The sequence below is a fragment of the Pezoporus flaviventris genome, unplaced genomic scaffold, assembly GCF_033815535.1.
Source record: "Pezoporus flaviventris isolate CSIRO_AGI_PZ_B2104156 unplaced genomic scaffold, CSIRO_AGI_Pfla_v1 ptg000216l, whole genome shotgun sequence".
In the NCBI taxonomy this organism is placed as follows: Eukaryota; Metazoa; Chordata; class Aves; order Psittaciformes; family Psittacidae; genus Pezoporus; species Pezoporus flaviventris.
In genome coordinates, this window is record NW_026892764.1 from 113,047 (window position 1) to 130,397 (window position 17,351).

General features: G+C 62.0%; 2 protein-coding genes across 8 annotated transcripts; one reads left to right on the forward strand and one right to left on the reverse strand.

Moving 5' to 3' along the window:
* Positions 1-778: 778 nt before the first annotated feature.
* Positions 779-12,983, forward strand: RAP1GAP (RAP1 GTPase activating protein). 7 transcript variants are annotated; one of them, XM_061442165.1, is made up of 22 exons: positions 779-900; positions 1,772-1,919; positions 2,003-2,050; positions 2,166-2,204; positions 2,304-2,489; positions 3,608-3,702; positions 3,782-3,860; positions 3,948-4,001; positions 4,080-4,163; positions 4,242-4,342; positions 4,423-4,552; positions 6,181-6,336; positions 6,433-6,504; positions 6,585-6,671; positions 8,832-8,969; positions 9,286-9,354; positions 9,445-9,554; positions 9,635-9,709; positions 11,981-12,071; positions 12,180-12,261; positions 12,361-12,428; positions 12,520-12,983. In XM_061442165.1, the coding sequence occupies exons 3-22, from the start codon at positions 2,012-2,014 to the stop codon at positions 12,526-12,528; spliced, it is 1,764 nt and encodes a 587-aa protein (XP_061298149.1). In that variant the 5' UTR covers positions 779-900; positions 1,772-1,919; positions 2,003-2,011; the 3' UTR covers positions 12,529-12,983. The 7 variants fall into 7 exon arrangements, 6 of the variants coding, with proteins under 6 accessions (XP_061298149.1, XP_061298146.1, XP_061298150.1 ...); XR_009741397.1 differs by lacking the exon at positions 9,445-9,554; XM_061442162.1 differs by lacking the exon at positions 12,520-12,983 and having other exon boundaries at positions 12,361-12,497.
* Positions 12,984-14,974: 1,991 nt separating this feature from the next.
* Positions 14,975-17,337, reverse strand: LOC133262739 (alkaline phosphatase, tissue-nonspecific isozyme). The gene is made up of 5 exons (XM_061442186.1): positions 17,219-17,337; positions 16,431-16,565; positions 15,747-15,938; positions 15,539-15,658; positions 14,975-15,439 (listed from the first exon to the last, which is right to left on the reverse strand). Exons 2-5 carry the CDS (start codon positions 16,543-16,545, stop codon positions 15,189-15,191), a joined length of 678 nt encoding a protein of 225 aa, XP_061298170.1. The 5' UTR covers positions 16,546-16,565; positions 17,219-17,337; the 3' UTR covers positions 14,975-15,188.
* Between the last annotated feature and the right edge of the window lie 14 nt (positions 17,338-17,351).

The following is a 17,351-nucleotide window of genomic DNA, read 5'->3' on the forward strand; positions in this document are numbered from 1 at the left end:
GTTGAAGCCTCAATGGAAGTGCACACACATGGGGTGGGTGGGATCTTAAGCCCCACATCCTGCTCCGGGCCATCCCAAAAAGGGTGGCGGGATGTGAGCAAGTGGGATCTGGCTGGAGTGGGAATCACAGTGGCTGTGGCACATGGAATGGTTCTTACTGGAGCCTGGAAGTGCAGCACCCGTGGATGCTCAATGGGCTGGGGCAGCGCCTGGGTATCCCAACGCGTCCCAAGGAGCCCTTCGCTGGGGATCCCAAACTGGGATGTCCTTCCTGACACCAAAGTAGCCCCAGGGGGCAGGTGGGTGCTGGGGGTCCTTGTGCCCTGGGTGCTGTGGGAGGGGCTCATGGAGTGATGGGGGGCACCCGGGTGGCAGCTTGGGCAGGAGGATGGAGACGGTTCCCTGGGGAGCAGGGAGGGGTTTGGGGGTGTCCCCAGCTTTGGGGAGCGATGGGGGGGACCTGGATGCTGGGATTGGGGAGCGCAGGATGGGGCGAGGCCGTTCCCAGTGCCAGATCCCAGTTCCTGGTGCCCGTTCCTTGTTCCAGTGCCCTTCCCCGGTGCCGCCAGTGTCCGGTTGCCGGTTCCCATTTCCAGGGCTGCTTCCTGGTTCTGGTGCCATTTCCTGGTTGCCGTTGCCTGGTGCCGGTTCCCGGTGCCATTCTCCGGTTGCGGTTCCCGGTTCCGGTGCCGGTTCCTGGTCGAGGTTTCCCGGTTCCCGGTTTCCCGGTGCCGGTTCCCGGTTCCGGTGCCGGTTCCCGGTGCCGGCCGCCCCCGGAGGGGCCGCCCCGCCCCGCCGCACGTGACGCGGCGCGGTGGCTGCGAGCGCCGGGGCCCCAGCTCCGCTGCGCTCCGGTACCGGCTCCGCTCCGGTACCGGCCCCGGCCCCGCCGCCCCTCCGGTAAGTGCCGCTCCGCGGGGACCGGGGCCCCCCCTTCGGCACCCCCCGCCGTGCCCCCCCCAATCCCCCCATCTCCGGTGCAGCACCGGGGGGGGGGGGGGGGGAGGGGGGGGGCTCGGTTCCCCGGTGACCTTCAGCCGGTACCGGTAGCGCGGGGGGGATGCTCCGGGCCTGGGCGGGGGGGATCACACCCCCCCCCAGCCCCCCCAAACCTGCCCCTCCCCGATATCTGCCCCCCCCATGAATTACCCCTTAAACCTGCCCCCCCACCACACCCCTTAACGGACCCCCAAACCTGCCCCTCCCCAACCTGCCCCAGATCCCCCCCAACCCGGCCCCATCATCTGTGCCCGACCCCCCCCCATCCTCCCCCCAGATTTGGGTCACCCCCCCCCCCACCGGGCTCCCCCCACTTTGAGTGCTGTGGGTGGGGGGGGAGCGAAGCGATGCTGAGGAGCGAAACGATGCGGGGGACCCCCCCCAGGACCAGCGCAGGGTGACCCGGGGGGGGGGGGGGTGTTGGTGGTGGTCACGCTGCGGCCCACGGGTGCGGGGGGGACGGGTCCTGCGTGCACCGGGACCGGTGACATCGTCGCGTTGGCCCCGGGGTCGCGTTTGCGCTTGCCCCGGGATGGGTCCCGCTGGCTCCGGGGCTCCTTTGCACGCGGGTTTGTGCCTGCACGAGGGTCACGCACGGACCGGGTCCGTTTGCACCGGGAGGAGGGGAGGGGGGGAACGGGCACGGAGCCGTTTGCACCGGGACCGGGGCCGTTGCACGGGGCTCGGCGCTGTCCGTGGTGCTGCCCCGCGCGGCGCCGCCTCCCGCCCGCAGGGGGCGGCCTCCGGGGGTGCCGGGGCCCGCTGCCGTCAGTAGGCTTCAGGGTTAACGCGGCTCAAGGGGGCTGTGGGGGAGCTCCCCCTCGCCCCCAGGAAGCGCCATGGGCCCCCCAGGACCCCCCCGCACCACATAGACCTGTCTGCACCCAGCACCGCCGCCCCCTCGGCCGCCCCACCCCGAGGTAAGCACCGATGGGTGCTCCCCACCCAAGGGTGCTCATCTCAAGGTAGGGTGATGGGCACCCACAGCGCCCATGTCTCGCAGGGCAGCAGGATGGCCCAGCAGCGCCACGCCGTCCCCCCGTCGCTCAAGGTAGGCGCTGGTGGAGTGGGGGCACCCGACCAGCACCCATGGGTGCCAGCGAGGTCTCCACCGACCCCAGCACCCATGGGTGCCAGCATGGCCTTCACCCACCGTTGCCTTGCAGACGGAAGAGGATTACATCCCCTATCCCAGCGTGCACGAGGTAGAGCACCCACTTCCCTCCAGAGATGGGTGCCAGGGCCCGCGAGCAGCGGGGTGGTCAATGGTGGGTGCTGAGCACCCGTCTGGGTTGTGGGTGCAGGTGCTGGGCCGGGAGGGGCCGTTCCCCCTCATCCTCCTGCCGCAGTTTGGGGGTTACTGGATCGAGGGCACCAACCATCAGCTGAGCGCGGCACCCGAGTCCCCCCCGACCCCGGCACCCAGCGCCCGGGCAAAGCTGGAGGGGAACCACACAGCCAAGATCTACCGCAAGCACTTCCTGGGCAAGGTGAGGCTCTGTGGGTGCTCCATGGGTGCTCCATGGGTGCTCCGTGGCTTTGGGTGGGCTTGGGCATGAAGACCTCATAAGCATGGGTGCTCATGCAGATAGGTGCTCATGGGTAACGATGGCCTATGACATGGGTGCTTATGGACCTGGGTGTCCCATGAGCAGGGTGCTCATGCACATGGGTGCTCATGAACAAGGTTGACTCATGGGTGTGGATAACTTTGGGCATGGGTATTCATGGACATGGGTGCCCCATGACATGGGTGCCCCGTGACCAGTATGCTCATGTATATGGGTGCTCATGGACATGGGGGACCCGTGTGTGTGGATATCTATGGGCATGCGAGCCACATGGGTATAGATGATCATGGTATGGGCATGGGGGCTCCATAAGTATGGGTGCCCATGGGTAGGGGTGCTCAGGAACCTGGATGCCCCATAACATGGGTGCTCATGGGTATGGGTGGCTCAGTGCATGTAAGCCCATGTGTGTTGGTGCTCCGTAGGTGGTGGTATCTGTGAGTATGGGTGCTGATGGACCTGGGTGCCCTGGGGTGATGAGTGCTCAGGGTTATGGGTGCTCAGGGACCTGGGTGCTTCATGGCATGGGTGCTCATAGACATGAGTGTCCATGGGCATGGGGAACCTACAGGCCTTTAGCATCCCAAAGGTGGTCCATGGGTATGAGTGCCCATAGGTGTAGTTGCTCATGACATTGGTGCTCATAGACATGGGTGCCCCAAGGGCATGGGTGCTCATGGACATTGGTGTTCATGGGCATGGGGTGCTCATGGCATAGGTGTTCATGGACATTGGTGTTCATGGGCATGGGGTGTTCATGGGTATGGGTGCTCATGGACATTGCTGCTCATGGGCATTGGTGCTCACGGGCATGGGGTGCTCATGGGCATGGGTGCTCATGGGCATTGGTGTTCATGGACATTGGGTGTTCATGGGCATGGGTGCTCATGGGCATTGTTGCTCGTGATCATGGGTGCTCATGGACATTGGTGCTCATGATCGTGGGTGCTCATGGGCATTGGTGCTCATGGGCATGGGTGCCTCCCAGTGTGAGCACCCATTGGCGCAGCCATGGGTGCTCGGCCCCCTCCCCACAGGAGCACTTCAACTACTACTCCCTGGACCCAGCACTGGGCCACCTCGTCTTCTCCCTCAAGTACGATGAGCAGGAGCACCTCCATCTGCTGCTGCGGTGAGCAGGGGCCCCGGGGGGCACCCATGGGTGCTGCCTCCAGGTAGGGGACCACCCTGACCACCTCCTCACCCCACAGCACCCGTACCCGCACCCTGCATGACGTGGTGCCCATCTCCTGTCTAGCTGAGTTCCCCAACGTGGTGCAGATGGCCAAGGTGGGTGCTGGTGCCTCACCTCCAGCAGCACCCATGGGTGCCCCCCTAACCCTGGGCCACCCATCTCATCCCCCATCCCTCCCGCAGCTGGTGTGCGAGGACGTCAACGTGGATCGCTTCTACCCCGTGCTCTATCCCAAGGTGAGCGGGGACGTGAGGCCGGGGCCGCCCATGGGCACCCATGGGTGCCCCCCACCCACCCTCCCCATGCTCCCGCAGGCTTCCCGCCTCATCCTCGCCTTCGACGAGCACGTGCTCAGCAACCACTTCAAATTTGGGGTCATCTACCAGAAGCTGGGGCAGGTACGGGGTGGGGGGGTCGGGATGGGGGGGGGTCCCACTGTGGGTGCTGGGGTGCACCCACCCTCCTCCCCACCGCAGACGTCCGAGGAGGAGCTCTTTGGCACCACGGAGGAGAGCCCGGCCTTCACCGAGTTCCTGGACGTGCTGGGGCAGCGGGTGCAGCTCCGTGACTTCAAGGGGTGCGTGATGGGGCGCTGGGTGCTGGGGGGGGAGCACCCATGGGTGCTGCCGGGCTCAGGGTGTCCCCCTCTGTGCACAGGTTCCGGGGGGGGCTGGATGTGACCCATGGGCAGACGGGCAGCGAGTCCATCTACTGCCACTTCCGAGACAAGGAGATCATGTTCCACGTCTCCACCAAGCTGCCCTACACCGAGGGGGATGCGCAGCAGGTGGGGCACCCATGGGTGCTGGGGGGGGATGGAGGTATAGGGGGTTCTAGGGTGTCCACATGAGGTGGAAGGGGTGGTGGGACACCTATGGGTGCTATGGGGGTGACCATGGAGTGCAGGGGTGTCTGGGGAACCCATGGGTGCTGGGGAGCATATGTGGGACAGGAGGGCTAGCAGTACACCCATGGGTGCACGGGGGTACATCTATGGGAGGCAGAGCACCCACGGGTGCTAGGGAGGGTGTCAATGAGACAGAAAAGCTCCATGGGCATCCATGGGTGTTGGGGGGCATCTACAGGGCACAGTGGCTGGTACAGCACCCTTGGGTGCTATTGAGCATCTATGGAGCAGAAGGGCTAGCAATACACCCATGGGTGCTGGGGGGTGTCTATGGGATGTCAAAGTTCCATGGTCACCCACGGATGATGGGGGAGCATCTATGGGATGCAGAGACTGGCAGAGCACCCATAGGTGCTGGGGAATGTCTATGAGATGCCAAACCTCTGTGGGCATCCATGGGTGCTGGAGGGATGTCTGTATGTCTAGAGGATGTCAAAGTTCCATTGCCGTCCATGGATGGTGGGGAGCATCTTTGGGATGCAGACACTGGCAGAGCACCCATGGGTGCTGGGGGGATGTCTATATGTCTATGGGATGCCGAAGTTCCATGGTCACCCATGGCTGCTGGGGAGATACCTATGCTATCTATGGCGTATAGGGGGATGGCAGAGCACCCATAGGTGCTGGGGAATGCCTATGGGATACCGAAGCTCCATGGTCACCCATGGCTGCTGGGGAGATACCTATGCTATCTATGGCGTATAGGGGGATGGCAGAGCACCCATAGGTGCTGGGGAATGCCTATGGGATACCGAAGCTCCATGGTCACCCATGGGTGCTGGGGGGATACCTATGCTATCTATGGCATACAGGGGGATGGCAGAGCACCCATAGGTGCTGGGGAATGCCTATGGGATACCGAAGCTCCATGGTCACCCATGGGTGCTGGGGGGATACCTATGCTATCTATGGCATACAGGGGGATGGCAGAGCACCCATAGGTGCTGGGGAATGCCTATGGGATACCGAAGCTCCATGGTCACCCATGGGTGCTGGGGGGATACCTATGCTATCTATGGCATACAGGGGGATGGCAGAGCACCCATGGGTGCTGGGGAATGCCTATGGGGTACCGAAGCTCCATGGTCACCCATGGATGCTGGAGGGATATCTATGCTATCTATGGCATACAGGGGGATGGCAGAGCACCCATGGGTGCTGGGGAACGCCTATGGGATACCGAAGCTCCATGGTCACCCATGGATGCTGGAGGGATATCTATGCTATCTATGGCATACAGGGGGATGGCAGAGCACCCATGGGTGCTGGGGAACGCCTATGGGATACCGAAGCTCCATGGTCACCCATGGGTGCTGGGGAGATATCTATGCTATCTATGGCATACAGGGGGATGGCAGAGCACCCATGGATGCTGGGGAACGCCTATGGGATACCGAAGCCCCATGGTCACCCATGGGCGCTGTTGGGCACCCATCTGGCGCAGCGGCTGCCATTCCCTTTGCCCCTGTCCCCCCTTGACCCCCCGACGTCCCCCGATGTCCCCTCAGCTGCAGCGCAAGCGCCACATCGGCAACGACATCGTGGCCGTGGTGTTCCAGGACGAGAACACCCCCTTCGTGCCGGACATGATCGCCTCCAACTTCCTGCACGCCTTCGTCGTGGTGCAGCTGGAGCAGGGCAGCGACCAGGGGCCCCTCTACAAGGTGCCACCCCCGACCCAGTGGGTGCCCCCCCCCCCCTTCCCCCTCCATGGGGCGCTGGGTGCATTGGGTGCCCCCGTCACCCCCTCCCTGCCGCAGGTCTCTGTCACTGCCCGTGATGATGTCCCCTTCTTCGGGCCGCCGCTGCCCGACCCCGCTGTGTTCAGGAAGGTGAGCACCCATGGGTGCTGTATGGGGGGGGGGGGGGGGCAAGGGTGGCACCCACCCAAGGGCTGCCCCTTGCCCCACAGGGCCCTGAGTTCCAGGAGTTCCTGCTCACGAAGCTCATCAATGCCGAGTACGCTTGCTACAAGGCGGAGAAGTTCGCCAAGCTGGAGGTGGGTGACGTGTGGGTGCTGGGGGGCTGCGGTGGCACCCATGGGTGCTGGGTACAATATGTGGGTGCTGGGCACTCAGTGGGGCTGTGGATGAGGGTGCCCCTTGCAGCCACAGCACCCACGTTGTGCCCGGCACCCAAGGGTCCCACTGCAGGCACAGCACCCGGTTCCACAGATCTGGGTGCTAAGGATGTGGGTGCTGTGCCTGGAACTGGGTGTCATGTAAGCATGCACATGGGTGCTGTGTACGCTGTGGAAGCTGCAGGTCCAGTGCACATGGGGACTGTGCACTGTACTGTACACTGTGTTCTAGGTGCTTGTGGTTGCTGCGTACACTGGGTGCTACGGATGATGTGTGCGTGGCTGCTGTGCACATGGGTGCTGTGGGTGCCATGTGCACATGGGTGCTGTCGGTGCAGTGTATACTGGGTGCTGCTGAAGCAGTAGGTCCGGTGCGCATGGGTACTGTGTACATTAGGTGCTTGTGGGTGCTGTGGATGTTGTGTACCCTGGGTGCTGTGGATGCTGTGCACATGGGTGCTATGGGTGCTGTGTACACTGAGAGCTATGGCTGCTGTGCACACAGATACTGTGGGTGCTGTGTACACTGGGTGCCATGGATGATGTGCACAGTGGGTACTGTGGGTGCTGTGCACATGGGTGCTGTGGGTGCTGTGCACACTGGATGCTATGGGTACTGTGCACACTGAGTGATGTGGGTGCTGCGCACACTGGGTGCCATGGATGATGTGCACATGGGTGCTATGGCTGCTGTGCATATGGGTGCTATGCGTGCTGTGTACACTGGGTGCTGTGGGTGCTGTGCACACTGGGTGCTATGGGTGCTGCGTGCACTGGGTGTCATGGATGATGTGCACATGGGTGCTATAGATGATGTGCACATGGGTGCTATGGGTGCTGTGCACATGGGTGCTGTGGGTGCTGTGCACATGGGTGCTGTGGATGCTGTGCACATGGGTGCTGTGGGTGCTGTGCACACTGAGTGCCATGGATGATGTGCACATGGGTGCCGTGGGTGCTGTGCACACTGAGTGCCATGGATGATGTGCACATGGGTGCTGTGTGTGCTGTGCACATGGGTGCCGTGGGTGCTGTGCACACTGAGTGCCATGGATGATGTGCACATGTGTGCTGTGGGTGCTGTGCACATGGGTGCTGTGGGTGCTGTGCACATGGGTGCCGTGGGTGCTGTGCCCATGGATGCTGTGGGTGCTGTGCACATGTGTGCTGTGGGTGCTGTGCACATGGGTGCCGTGGGTGCTGTGCCCATGGATGCTGTGGGTGCTGTGCACATGGGTGCCATGGGTGCTGTGCCCATGGATACTGTGGGTGCTGTGCACATGGGTGCCATGGGTGCTGTGCCCATGGATGCTGTGGGTGCTGTGCACATGGGTGCCATGGATGATGTGCACATAGATACTGTTGGTGCTGCGCACCTGGGTGCCATGGACGATGTGCACATAGATACTGTTGGTGCTGTGCACATGGGTGCCATGGACGATGTGCACATAGATACTGTTGGTGCTGTGCACATGGGTGCCATGGGTGCTGTGCCCATGGATACTGTGGGTGCTGTGCACATGGGTGCCATGGATGATGTGCACATAGATACTGTTGGTGCTGTGCACATGGGTGCCATGGATGATGTGCACATAGATACTGTTGGTGCTGTGCACATGGGTGCCATGGGTGCTGTGCCCATGGATACTGTGGGTGCTGTGCACATGGGTGCCGTGGGTGCTGTGCCCATGGATACTGTGGGTGCTGTGCACATGGGTGCCGTGGGTGCTGTGCCCATGGATGCTGTGGGTGCTGTGCACATGGGTGCCGTGGGTGCTGTGCCCATGGATGCTGTGGGTGCTGTGCACATGGGTGCCGTGGGTGCTGTGCCCATGGATACTGTGGGTGCTGTGCACATGGGTGCCGTGGGTGCTGTGCACATGGGTGCCGTGGGTGCTGTGCCCATGGATGCTGTGGGTGCTGTGCACATGGGTGCCGTGGGTGCTGTGCCCATGGATACTGTGGGTGCTGTGCACATGGGTGCCATGGGCAGTGTGCGGACGGGCACGGGGGGGGTGGTGGGTGTCTCCCTCGCGGGGGTCTCTCCCTGTGGGGGTTCCCAGCGGTGCGGGTGCGCAGGAGCGGACGCGGGCGGCGCTGCTGGAGACGCTGCACGAGGAGCTGCAGGCCCGCAGCCAGGCCATGCTGGGGCTGGGCCCCGAGGACGAGCGTGCGGACAACGGCGCGGCCGCGCCGGGCTTCTTCGAGTCCTTCAAGGTGCGGCGCGGGGGGACCGGCACCGGGGACCCCGAGGAGAGCCCCGCCCCCTGCGCGTTGGCCACGCCCACCTCTCCCTCAGCCAATCAGCTTGCGGGAGCCTGGCGAAGCCGCCCCGTGAGGCCACGCCCCCCTGCCCCGCTCTGGACCCGCCCCTCCCACCGCAGGCCACGCCCCCCAGGGGGGTATTCCCGCGCCTCGCAGATCAGCGGCCCCACTCTCAAGCCCCGCCCCTCCTGTGTGGCCCCGCCCCTCCTGTGTGGCCCCGCCCCTCCCGGTGCCCGGTGCCGGTCTCTCACCCGCTGCCCCCCCGCAGTCGCTGCTGGTGCCCGGGAGCCGGCGCGGACGCCGCGGCAGCGCCATCGGGCTGGGCTCGGTGGAAGAGGTTGGTACCGCGGTGCTCCCCCCCTCCTCCTCCCGGTGCCCCCCCCCCCACCCATCCCTACACCCGGTCCCGGTTAACGGCGCCCCGCAGGCGCTGCTGGTGCCCGGGAAGAGCCCCTCGCGGCGGCGGCCCGGCCCGCTCGGCTCCCGCCGCTCCAGCGCCATCGGCATCGAGAGCATCCAGGAGGCGCCGGCCGGCAGGTGAGCGCCGGTACCGGAGCGGGGCGGGCCGGCCGCTGTCCCCTCCCGGTGTCACCCCAGTGCCCGCCCCCTCCGCACAGGGACGGCCCCGCCGCCACCCCCGAGGGCACCGGCTCCGCGCACAGCTCCCCCGAGAGCCAGCGGCACCAGGACAGGTCCCGCACCGGGACGGGGCGCGGGGAGGGGGTGACACGAGATGGGTGACACCGGATGGGGTGACATGGGATGGGTGACATGGTGATGGGGTGACATGGGATGGGTGACATGGGATGGGGTGACATGGGATGGGTGACATGGGATGGGTGACATGGTGATGGGGTGACATGGGATGGGTGACATGGGATGGGTGACATGGGATGGGTGACATGGTGATGGGGTGACACAAGGACGAGGTGACTCAGGGTTGGGGTGACATAAGGTTGGGGTGACAGGGGATGGGGTGACAGGGGAAGGGGTGACATGGGGACGGGGTGACACAAGGACGAGGTGACTCAGGGTTGGGGTGACATAAGGTTGGGGTGACACAGAATGGGGTGACAGGGGATGGGGTGACAGGGGATGGGTGACAGGGGAAGGAGTGACACGGGTGGGGTGACATGGGATGGGTGACATGAGGACAGGGTGACACAAGGATGAGGTGACTCAGGGTTGGGGTGACATAAGGTTGGGGTGACAGGGGATGGGGTGACAGGGGAAGAGGTGACACAGGGATGGGTGACATGGGGACAGGGTGACACAGGGTTGGGGACACACATGGTTGGGGTGATGCAAGGATGGGGTGACATAAGGTTGGGGTGACACAGGATGGGGTGACATGGGAATGGGGTGACATGGGACAGGGTGACATGGGGAGGAGCGATATGGGATTGTGTGGCACAGGGATGGGGTGACAGGGACAGGGTGACACAGAGTGGGGTGACACAGGGACTGGTGGGCACTGGGATGGTGTGGCACTGGGATGCAATAGGCCATAGAGGCACTGGGTTGAAGTGACATGGGGACAGTGACGTCAGGGTGCCATGGGGACTGGAGGGCAATGGGATGGGGCAGTGCAAGGACAGGGTGGCAGTTGGACGTGGTGGCACGGGGATGTGGTGGTACTGGGGTGGGGTAACACAGGGATGCAATGGGCCAGGGTGGCACTGGAGGGCATTGGGCTGGGACAGAACACGGGGTGGCACAGGGATGCAGTGACAGGGAGCTGGCACTGGGATGGGGTGGCAAGGGGACGAGGTGACATGGGGACTGGAGGGCACTGGGATGGAGCAGCAGGTGGATGGACAGGGTGACACAGGGATGGAATGACACTGGGACAAGGTGGCACCTATCTGGTGGTACGGACAGGACAATGTGGGATAGCACAGGGATGGGGTGGCACAGGGACAGGGTGAGCCAGGAACGTAGTGGCACAGGGGCAAGGTATCAGTGAGCTGGACAAGGGGGAGCGGTGGGGTGGGTGGCACAGGGATGGAGTGGCACTTGGGTGGCCTGGGCACAGGGTGGTGTGGAGGGGAGGTGGCACGGGGGGGGGTGGCGTGGGGACACATTGGTGTGGTGGTGTGGGACATGGGGATGGGATGGCATGGGAATGGGATATCTGAGGGTTGGGATATCTGAGGGGTGGGATGACATGGGGATGGGATATCTGAGGGTTGGGATATCTGAAGGATGGGATGGCATGGGAATGAGATACCTGAGGGATGGGAAGGCATGGGGATGAGATATCTGAGGGATGGGAAGTCATGGGGATGAGATATCTGAGGGATGGGATGGCATCGGAATGGGATATCTGAGGGTTGGGATGGCATGGGGATGGGATATCTGAGGGATGGGATATCTGAAGGATGGGATGGCATGGGATGGGAAGGGGGATGAGGGGCACAGGGATGGGACACTCCATAGACAGAGTGACACAGGGATGGGACATCCCAGCGATGGGATAGCATGGGAATGATATATCTAAGGGATGGGATGGCATGGGAATGAGATATGTGAGGGTTGGGATGGCATGGAATGGGACATCTGAGGAATGGGATGGGATGGGGATGAGATTTCTAAGGGATGGGATGGCATGGGAATGATGTATCTAAGTGATGGGATGGAATATCTGAGGGCTGGGATGGCATGGGAATGATATATCTAAAGGATAGGATGGGACATCTGAGGGCTGGGATGGCATGGGAATGAGGAGCACAGGGATGGGACGCCCCATGGACAGAGTGACCCGGGGATGGGACACCCCAGCAATGGGACGGCGTGGGGACGAGAGGGCACAGGGATGGTTACGCCGGGGATGGAGTGGTGCGGAGACAAAGGCAGCGCAGGGAGGGCACATCCCAAGGACAGGGTGACTCGGGGCCGGGTGGTGGCGGTGGCCCCAGGCGCGGTGCCAGCCTCTGCCCACGGTGGGACCGGTCCCTCCGCAGGGAGAAGCCGGAGCCGCCGGATTTCTCCCGCTCCTCCTCCAGCGGCAGCAGCTTCGGCAGCGCCCCCGAGGAGCCGAGCGAGCCGGGACGGGTACCGGGGTGCCGGGGGCGGGGGGGATCACGGGTGCTGGGATGCGGAAGGGGGGGGACGGACACGACACCCAGCATCCCCCTGAGCCCCCCCCCCGTGCATCCTTAGGAGAACCGCTCCCCCTCGGGGACCCACCGCGACGCCTTCACCGACACCCCGTGGCCGGATGAGCCCCCCGGCACCCCCACAGGTAGCCCATCACCGGGGCGTCAGGGCACTGCGGGGCTTTAGTGGGGGGGAGACCCCAACTTATGTCCCCCCCCCCCTACATCTCTCGCCCCCTCTCCAGGCCGACGTCCCCCTGAGTCCCCCTGCCCTGAGATCAAAATCCAGCTGGAGCGGCCCCCCCCTCATCCGGTGAGGCTGTGACTCCTCCCACCCCCCCACAGTGCACCCCAGTATGGGGACACCTATATTGGGGTGCACCCATTGATGTCCTTTTGCACAGGGCTCATAGTTAACCCCCCCAATCCCTGACGGGGTGTCAACCCCCCCATGTGCCAGGAGCTGAAGCCATCGTCCCCAATGTAGGATATGGGGGGACACCCCCAAAAATGGGGGTGTCCCCACCCTCCAGACAATCTCCATCACCCCAAATCCCCCTGGGGGGGTGGTGATGGACCATGAAGTCCCCCCCTGCTGTCACCCCAAAATGAAAAGCGGGTCCGACCCGAGCATCACCCCCTCCCTAAGGAAAATGGGGGCTCAGATCCAGGGTAAACCCAAAGTGGGGAATCCCCCTGTCCCCCCATCCCCCCCCCCCCCCTTTATTTTAAGGGAAAAAAGCTCCGGAATGGGTCGGATGCTGGAAGGGGGGGGGGGGGGGAGGGGATTATTTTTTCAAGCCCCCCCCCCAAATCGTGTTTGTGTTTCCTGTGAGTCCTGTATAAAATAAAGGTTTATTTATCGCTATGGCTGCGGGGCAATGGGGGGGTCCCCAAAACCTCACACATCAGAGCTGGTGCTCTTGAAATCACCCAAATTTACCCATTTTGGGGAGTTATTTAGCCATTTTGGGGGTTATCCATTATGGAGGTTATTCACCCATTTTGGGGGTTATTCAATCATTTTGGGGACGTTATTTATTCATTTTTGGGGGGGTATGTATCCATTTTGGGGGGGTTATGTACCCATTATTTGGGGGCTAATTCACCAACTTTGGGGCATCATTCACTCATTTTTGGGGGTTATTTACCCATTTTGGGGGTTATACATTTTGGAGGCTATTCACCCATCTGGGGGGGTTATTCAATCTTTTTGGGAAGGTTATGTACCCATCTTTGGGGCGTTATTCACCCATTTTGGGGCATCATTCACCTTTTTTAGGGTGGTTATTTATCCATTTTCTGGGGGATATTTAGCCATTTTGGGGGGTTGTGTACCCATTTGGGGGGCCTTATTCACCCATTTTGGGGCGTTACTCATTCTTTTTAGGGTGGTTATCCACGTTTGGTATGTTATTTAGCCATTTTGGGGGTATCCATTTTGGAGGTTATTCACCCATTTGGGGGGGTTATTCAATCATTTGGGGGGGGTATTCATTTTGGGGGGTATGTATCCATTTTCGGGGGTTATTTATCCATTTTTGGGGTGTTATTTAGCCATTTGGGGGGGTTATCCATTTTGGAGGTTATTCACCCATTTTGGGGGGTTATTCAATCACTTTGGGAAGGTCATTTACACATTTTTGGGGCGTTATTCACCCATTTTGGGGAGTTATTTACCCAAATTCGGGGCTTTGGCTGAGCAAAGCCTATCTCCGCGTTACCGCTATCTAGGAGGGGGGAGGCTGTGGGTACCCCAAAGCACGGCAAAGCACGCCTCCATCACCCCCCCTCCCCATAAACCACCCATCCAACCCCTCTCTTTGGCTCCGCGGCCACCCCGGCGTCGGGAGCCGCCTTTGGCCGGTGGCCACCGGCACCATTCCAAACCCCCGGCCAAGGAAAAGCGGTTCCCCCCCCCGCCTCCCCCCAGCCCCGAACCCCCCAAAACCGGTTAAACATAGCCGGGGACTGGGAAGCGGTTGTGCCGCGGTCGGGAATGCCGCCGCTGTGGGTGCGAAGGGCGCCTGGAGAAGTGGGGGTGTCCCAACAGCATCCCCCCCCCCCCCCCCCCCAATCCAGGCCAGCGCCTGCTCCAGAGCCTTCCGGTTAATGGGAAACCGGAGCAGGGATTTATTTATAAAGCTGGTAAATAAATATAAAGGGGGGGGGGGGTGGGAGCGCTCAGGGGAGGTTTGGGGGTGCTCATGGGGGGTTCGGGGTACTCTATGGGGAGTTTAGGGGTGCTGCACACGCAGGATGCAGCTGGGGGTGTGCAGGGGGGCTGCTCGTGTGCACGTCCGCACATGCACCCCCGGTGGCATCTGCCCCTACAGAGCATCCCTTGCACGCGAACAACGGCGTTTGCACGAGTAAAGCACCCTTGAGGCTCAGCGCTTGCACACTCAGAGCACCATTGGCACACCCAGAGCCCCCTCTTCAGCCTCAATTCCCCCCCGCCTCATTCCCCCTCTCAGTGGGTACCAACCACCCCCTAACTCCCCCTTTGCTCCCCTCTCCCTGCAGTTCCCACCCCAAATCCCTCCCGGGGCAGCGCATTGTTTCAAACCGAAGGCTTTTAAAGCGGAATCAATCACGCAGAAGGCACAAAAAAAAAAAAAGCCCAACTTTTGGGGACAAATGAACCCGGGGAGTTAATCTTTTTTCCCATCTTCGTGTGGTTTCGGGGTCGCCACACACGTGGGGAGTTGGGTTCAGTCCTCAGCCAAGGCACCGGGCAGCGATGTGGGACCCGGCCCCACTGCGTCTGGCTCAAAGAGGGGGGTTTTATCCGCTGAGGCTCCGGCTCTCATCCCAAATCCCGCGGTGGGATCGGGATAGGGCAGGCAAGGATGCTAATTACAGGGGAAGGAACCGTGTATTTACAGAGGCAGCTCCCAGCACGAAACCGCCGGCGGCTGCTTTTTTGCTCCGCTGAGTCTTTCTTTTTTGCTCTCCTCTTTCCCGGGCGCTGCCATCCACAAAAACCCAAAGAGAAGGGAGGAGGGAGGCAGGAATTAAAAATAAATCCCCCCTCGCACACACACCCCTTCGGTGCTTTGCAAGAGGCACTTTAGCAGAGGAGGAAGAGAAGAGCGAGGAAGGGCAGCAGCACGGAGGCACCGGGGCGGACGGCAGCGTTGCAGTGGGCTCGGTTGGAGCCGATGCAGGCGGCGTAAGCCATGGCGTGGGGGATGTAGTTCTGCTCGTGGACGCCGTGCAGGAGATGGGCCATGGGGCCGCGGGCGAAGACGGCCACGTCCTCCCCGCCGTGGGTCTCCTGGCGCAGGGGCACGGCTGATTGCGCCTGGTAGTCAGCGTGCGCTGGGGTAAAAGACAGCCCCAGATCAGTATAAGCAGTGAAAGGCACTGATTTACCCAGGTTGTTATGGTTTCAGGGGGTTTTGCCCAAAACCCACTCACCGAAATCCACAGCGGAGACGTTTTCGCGCTCCCCTGCCACTATCTTATAGCCGGGGCCGTTGCCGTAGAGGATGGAGGTGAACGGTTTGCGGTCCACGTCGCTCTGCATCGGAGCCAGACCTGCCGGTGGCGGCACCATCAGCGCGATGGGGACATCCCCGCGTTGTCCCTGTGGTGTCTCCTCACCCCGTGCCCACCACGGACTCACCGAAGATGGGGTTCCCTCGCGGGGTGTAGCCGCCGAAGGTGAAGACGTGCGAGTGGTCGGCGGTGACCACGCTGAGCGTGTCCTGCACCGACGTGAGGCGAGTGGCCAGCCCGATGGCCCGGTCCAGCTCCACCGCCTCGTGCAGCGCCTGCTTTGCCTTCCCCTCGTGGTGCCCGTGGTCGATGCGGCCCCCTGCGGTACCCGGCACGGCTCAGCATCGCCCTCCATCCCCCTTTGACAGCCCTCATAACCCCCTTTATCCCACCTATGTATCCCCCTATCACCCCCTTATCCCCCCCTTGACATCCCCCATTGCCTGCTTATCATGCCTTTTGCATCCCCCATCCCCCCTTTTATCTCCCCCTTTTCATCCTCCACTGTCCCTTTATTCCCCACTTTATTCCCCCATCACTCCCTTTATCCCCGCCTTGACATCTCCATGGTCCCCATTATCTCACTGTTTATGTCCCTCTTTGTGCCTCCTTTATTCCCCCTTTGCATTTCCTTTAATCCCCCCTGAATATTACCCCTCTTCCTTTATCCTCCATCACCCCTCTTATTTCCCACTTTATCCCCCACTTTGCATCCCCCTTTATCCCCATCTCTTTGCATCCCCATCACCCTCCTTTTGACCCCCACATCCCCTCCACTCCCCTTTGCATCCCCATATTCCCCCTGTCCCACCTTCAACCAGGAGGAAGAACCCCCGGGGGTTTTTCTGGAGCATCCTGATGGCTACAGCCACCATCTCGGTGAGGGACGGATCCGTCTCATTGTTCCTGTCCAGCTCGTACACCATGTCACCCGGCTCAAAGAGGCCTGGGGACAATGACACTGCTGGGCACATCCTTTCCCCACCAGTAAACAAAAAAAGGCAGGGGACAGGACACACAGATCCAGCAGCACCGACTGCTTCTCCTGGCTCAGGCTACCGGATCCTCAATGCTTAGATAGGAGCCGGGGGATGCTCCCAGCCCTTCCTTCCTCCAGCCCAGCCGAACCCTGCATCCCGGGCTGGGGAATTGTGCCATGGGCTCCCAAAACCAGCCTGCATCCACAGGGAGGGGTATCAGCATCCCTGGGGGCGTAACAGCATCCCTTTGGGGTACCAGCATCCCCAGGGGAAGGTACCAACATGTTTAGGGGGTACCAGCATCCCCAGGGGAAGGTATCAACATGTTCAGCAGGTACCAGCATCCCCAGGGGAAGGTACCAACGTGTTCAGCAGGTACCAGCATCTCAAGGTGGTGTACCAGCATCTCGGGCGTAAAAGCATCCCTTTGGGGTACCAGCATCTTGGGGGTAAAAGCATCCCTTTGGGGTACCAGCATCTTGGGGGGCACCAGCATCCCTTGAAGGCAGCAGCATCCTTGGCTGGCCAGTCCAGCTGCCCCAGCACCACAGGCCAGGCCAGGGGTGCCTCCCCCCAGCACCCAGTTAAAGCCAGAGCACCCTTGGGTGCCAGGACTCACCCAGGAGGAAGTCGACACGGCTGAGGTTGAGCGCCAGCAGGTCCCTCCGGTGCCACACATACTTGGCAACCTGGGAACAGGCACGTTGTCACCTCCCCATCCCCTCAGCCAGCCCGGGGCTGCTCTATCCCCA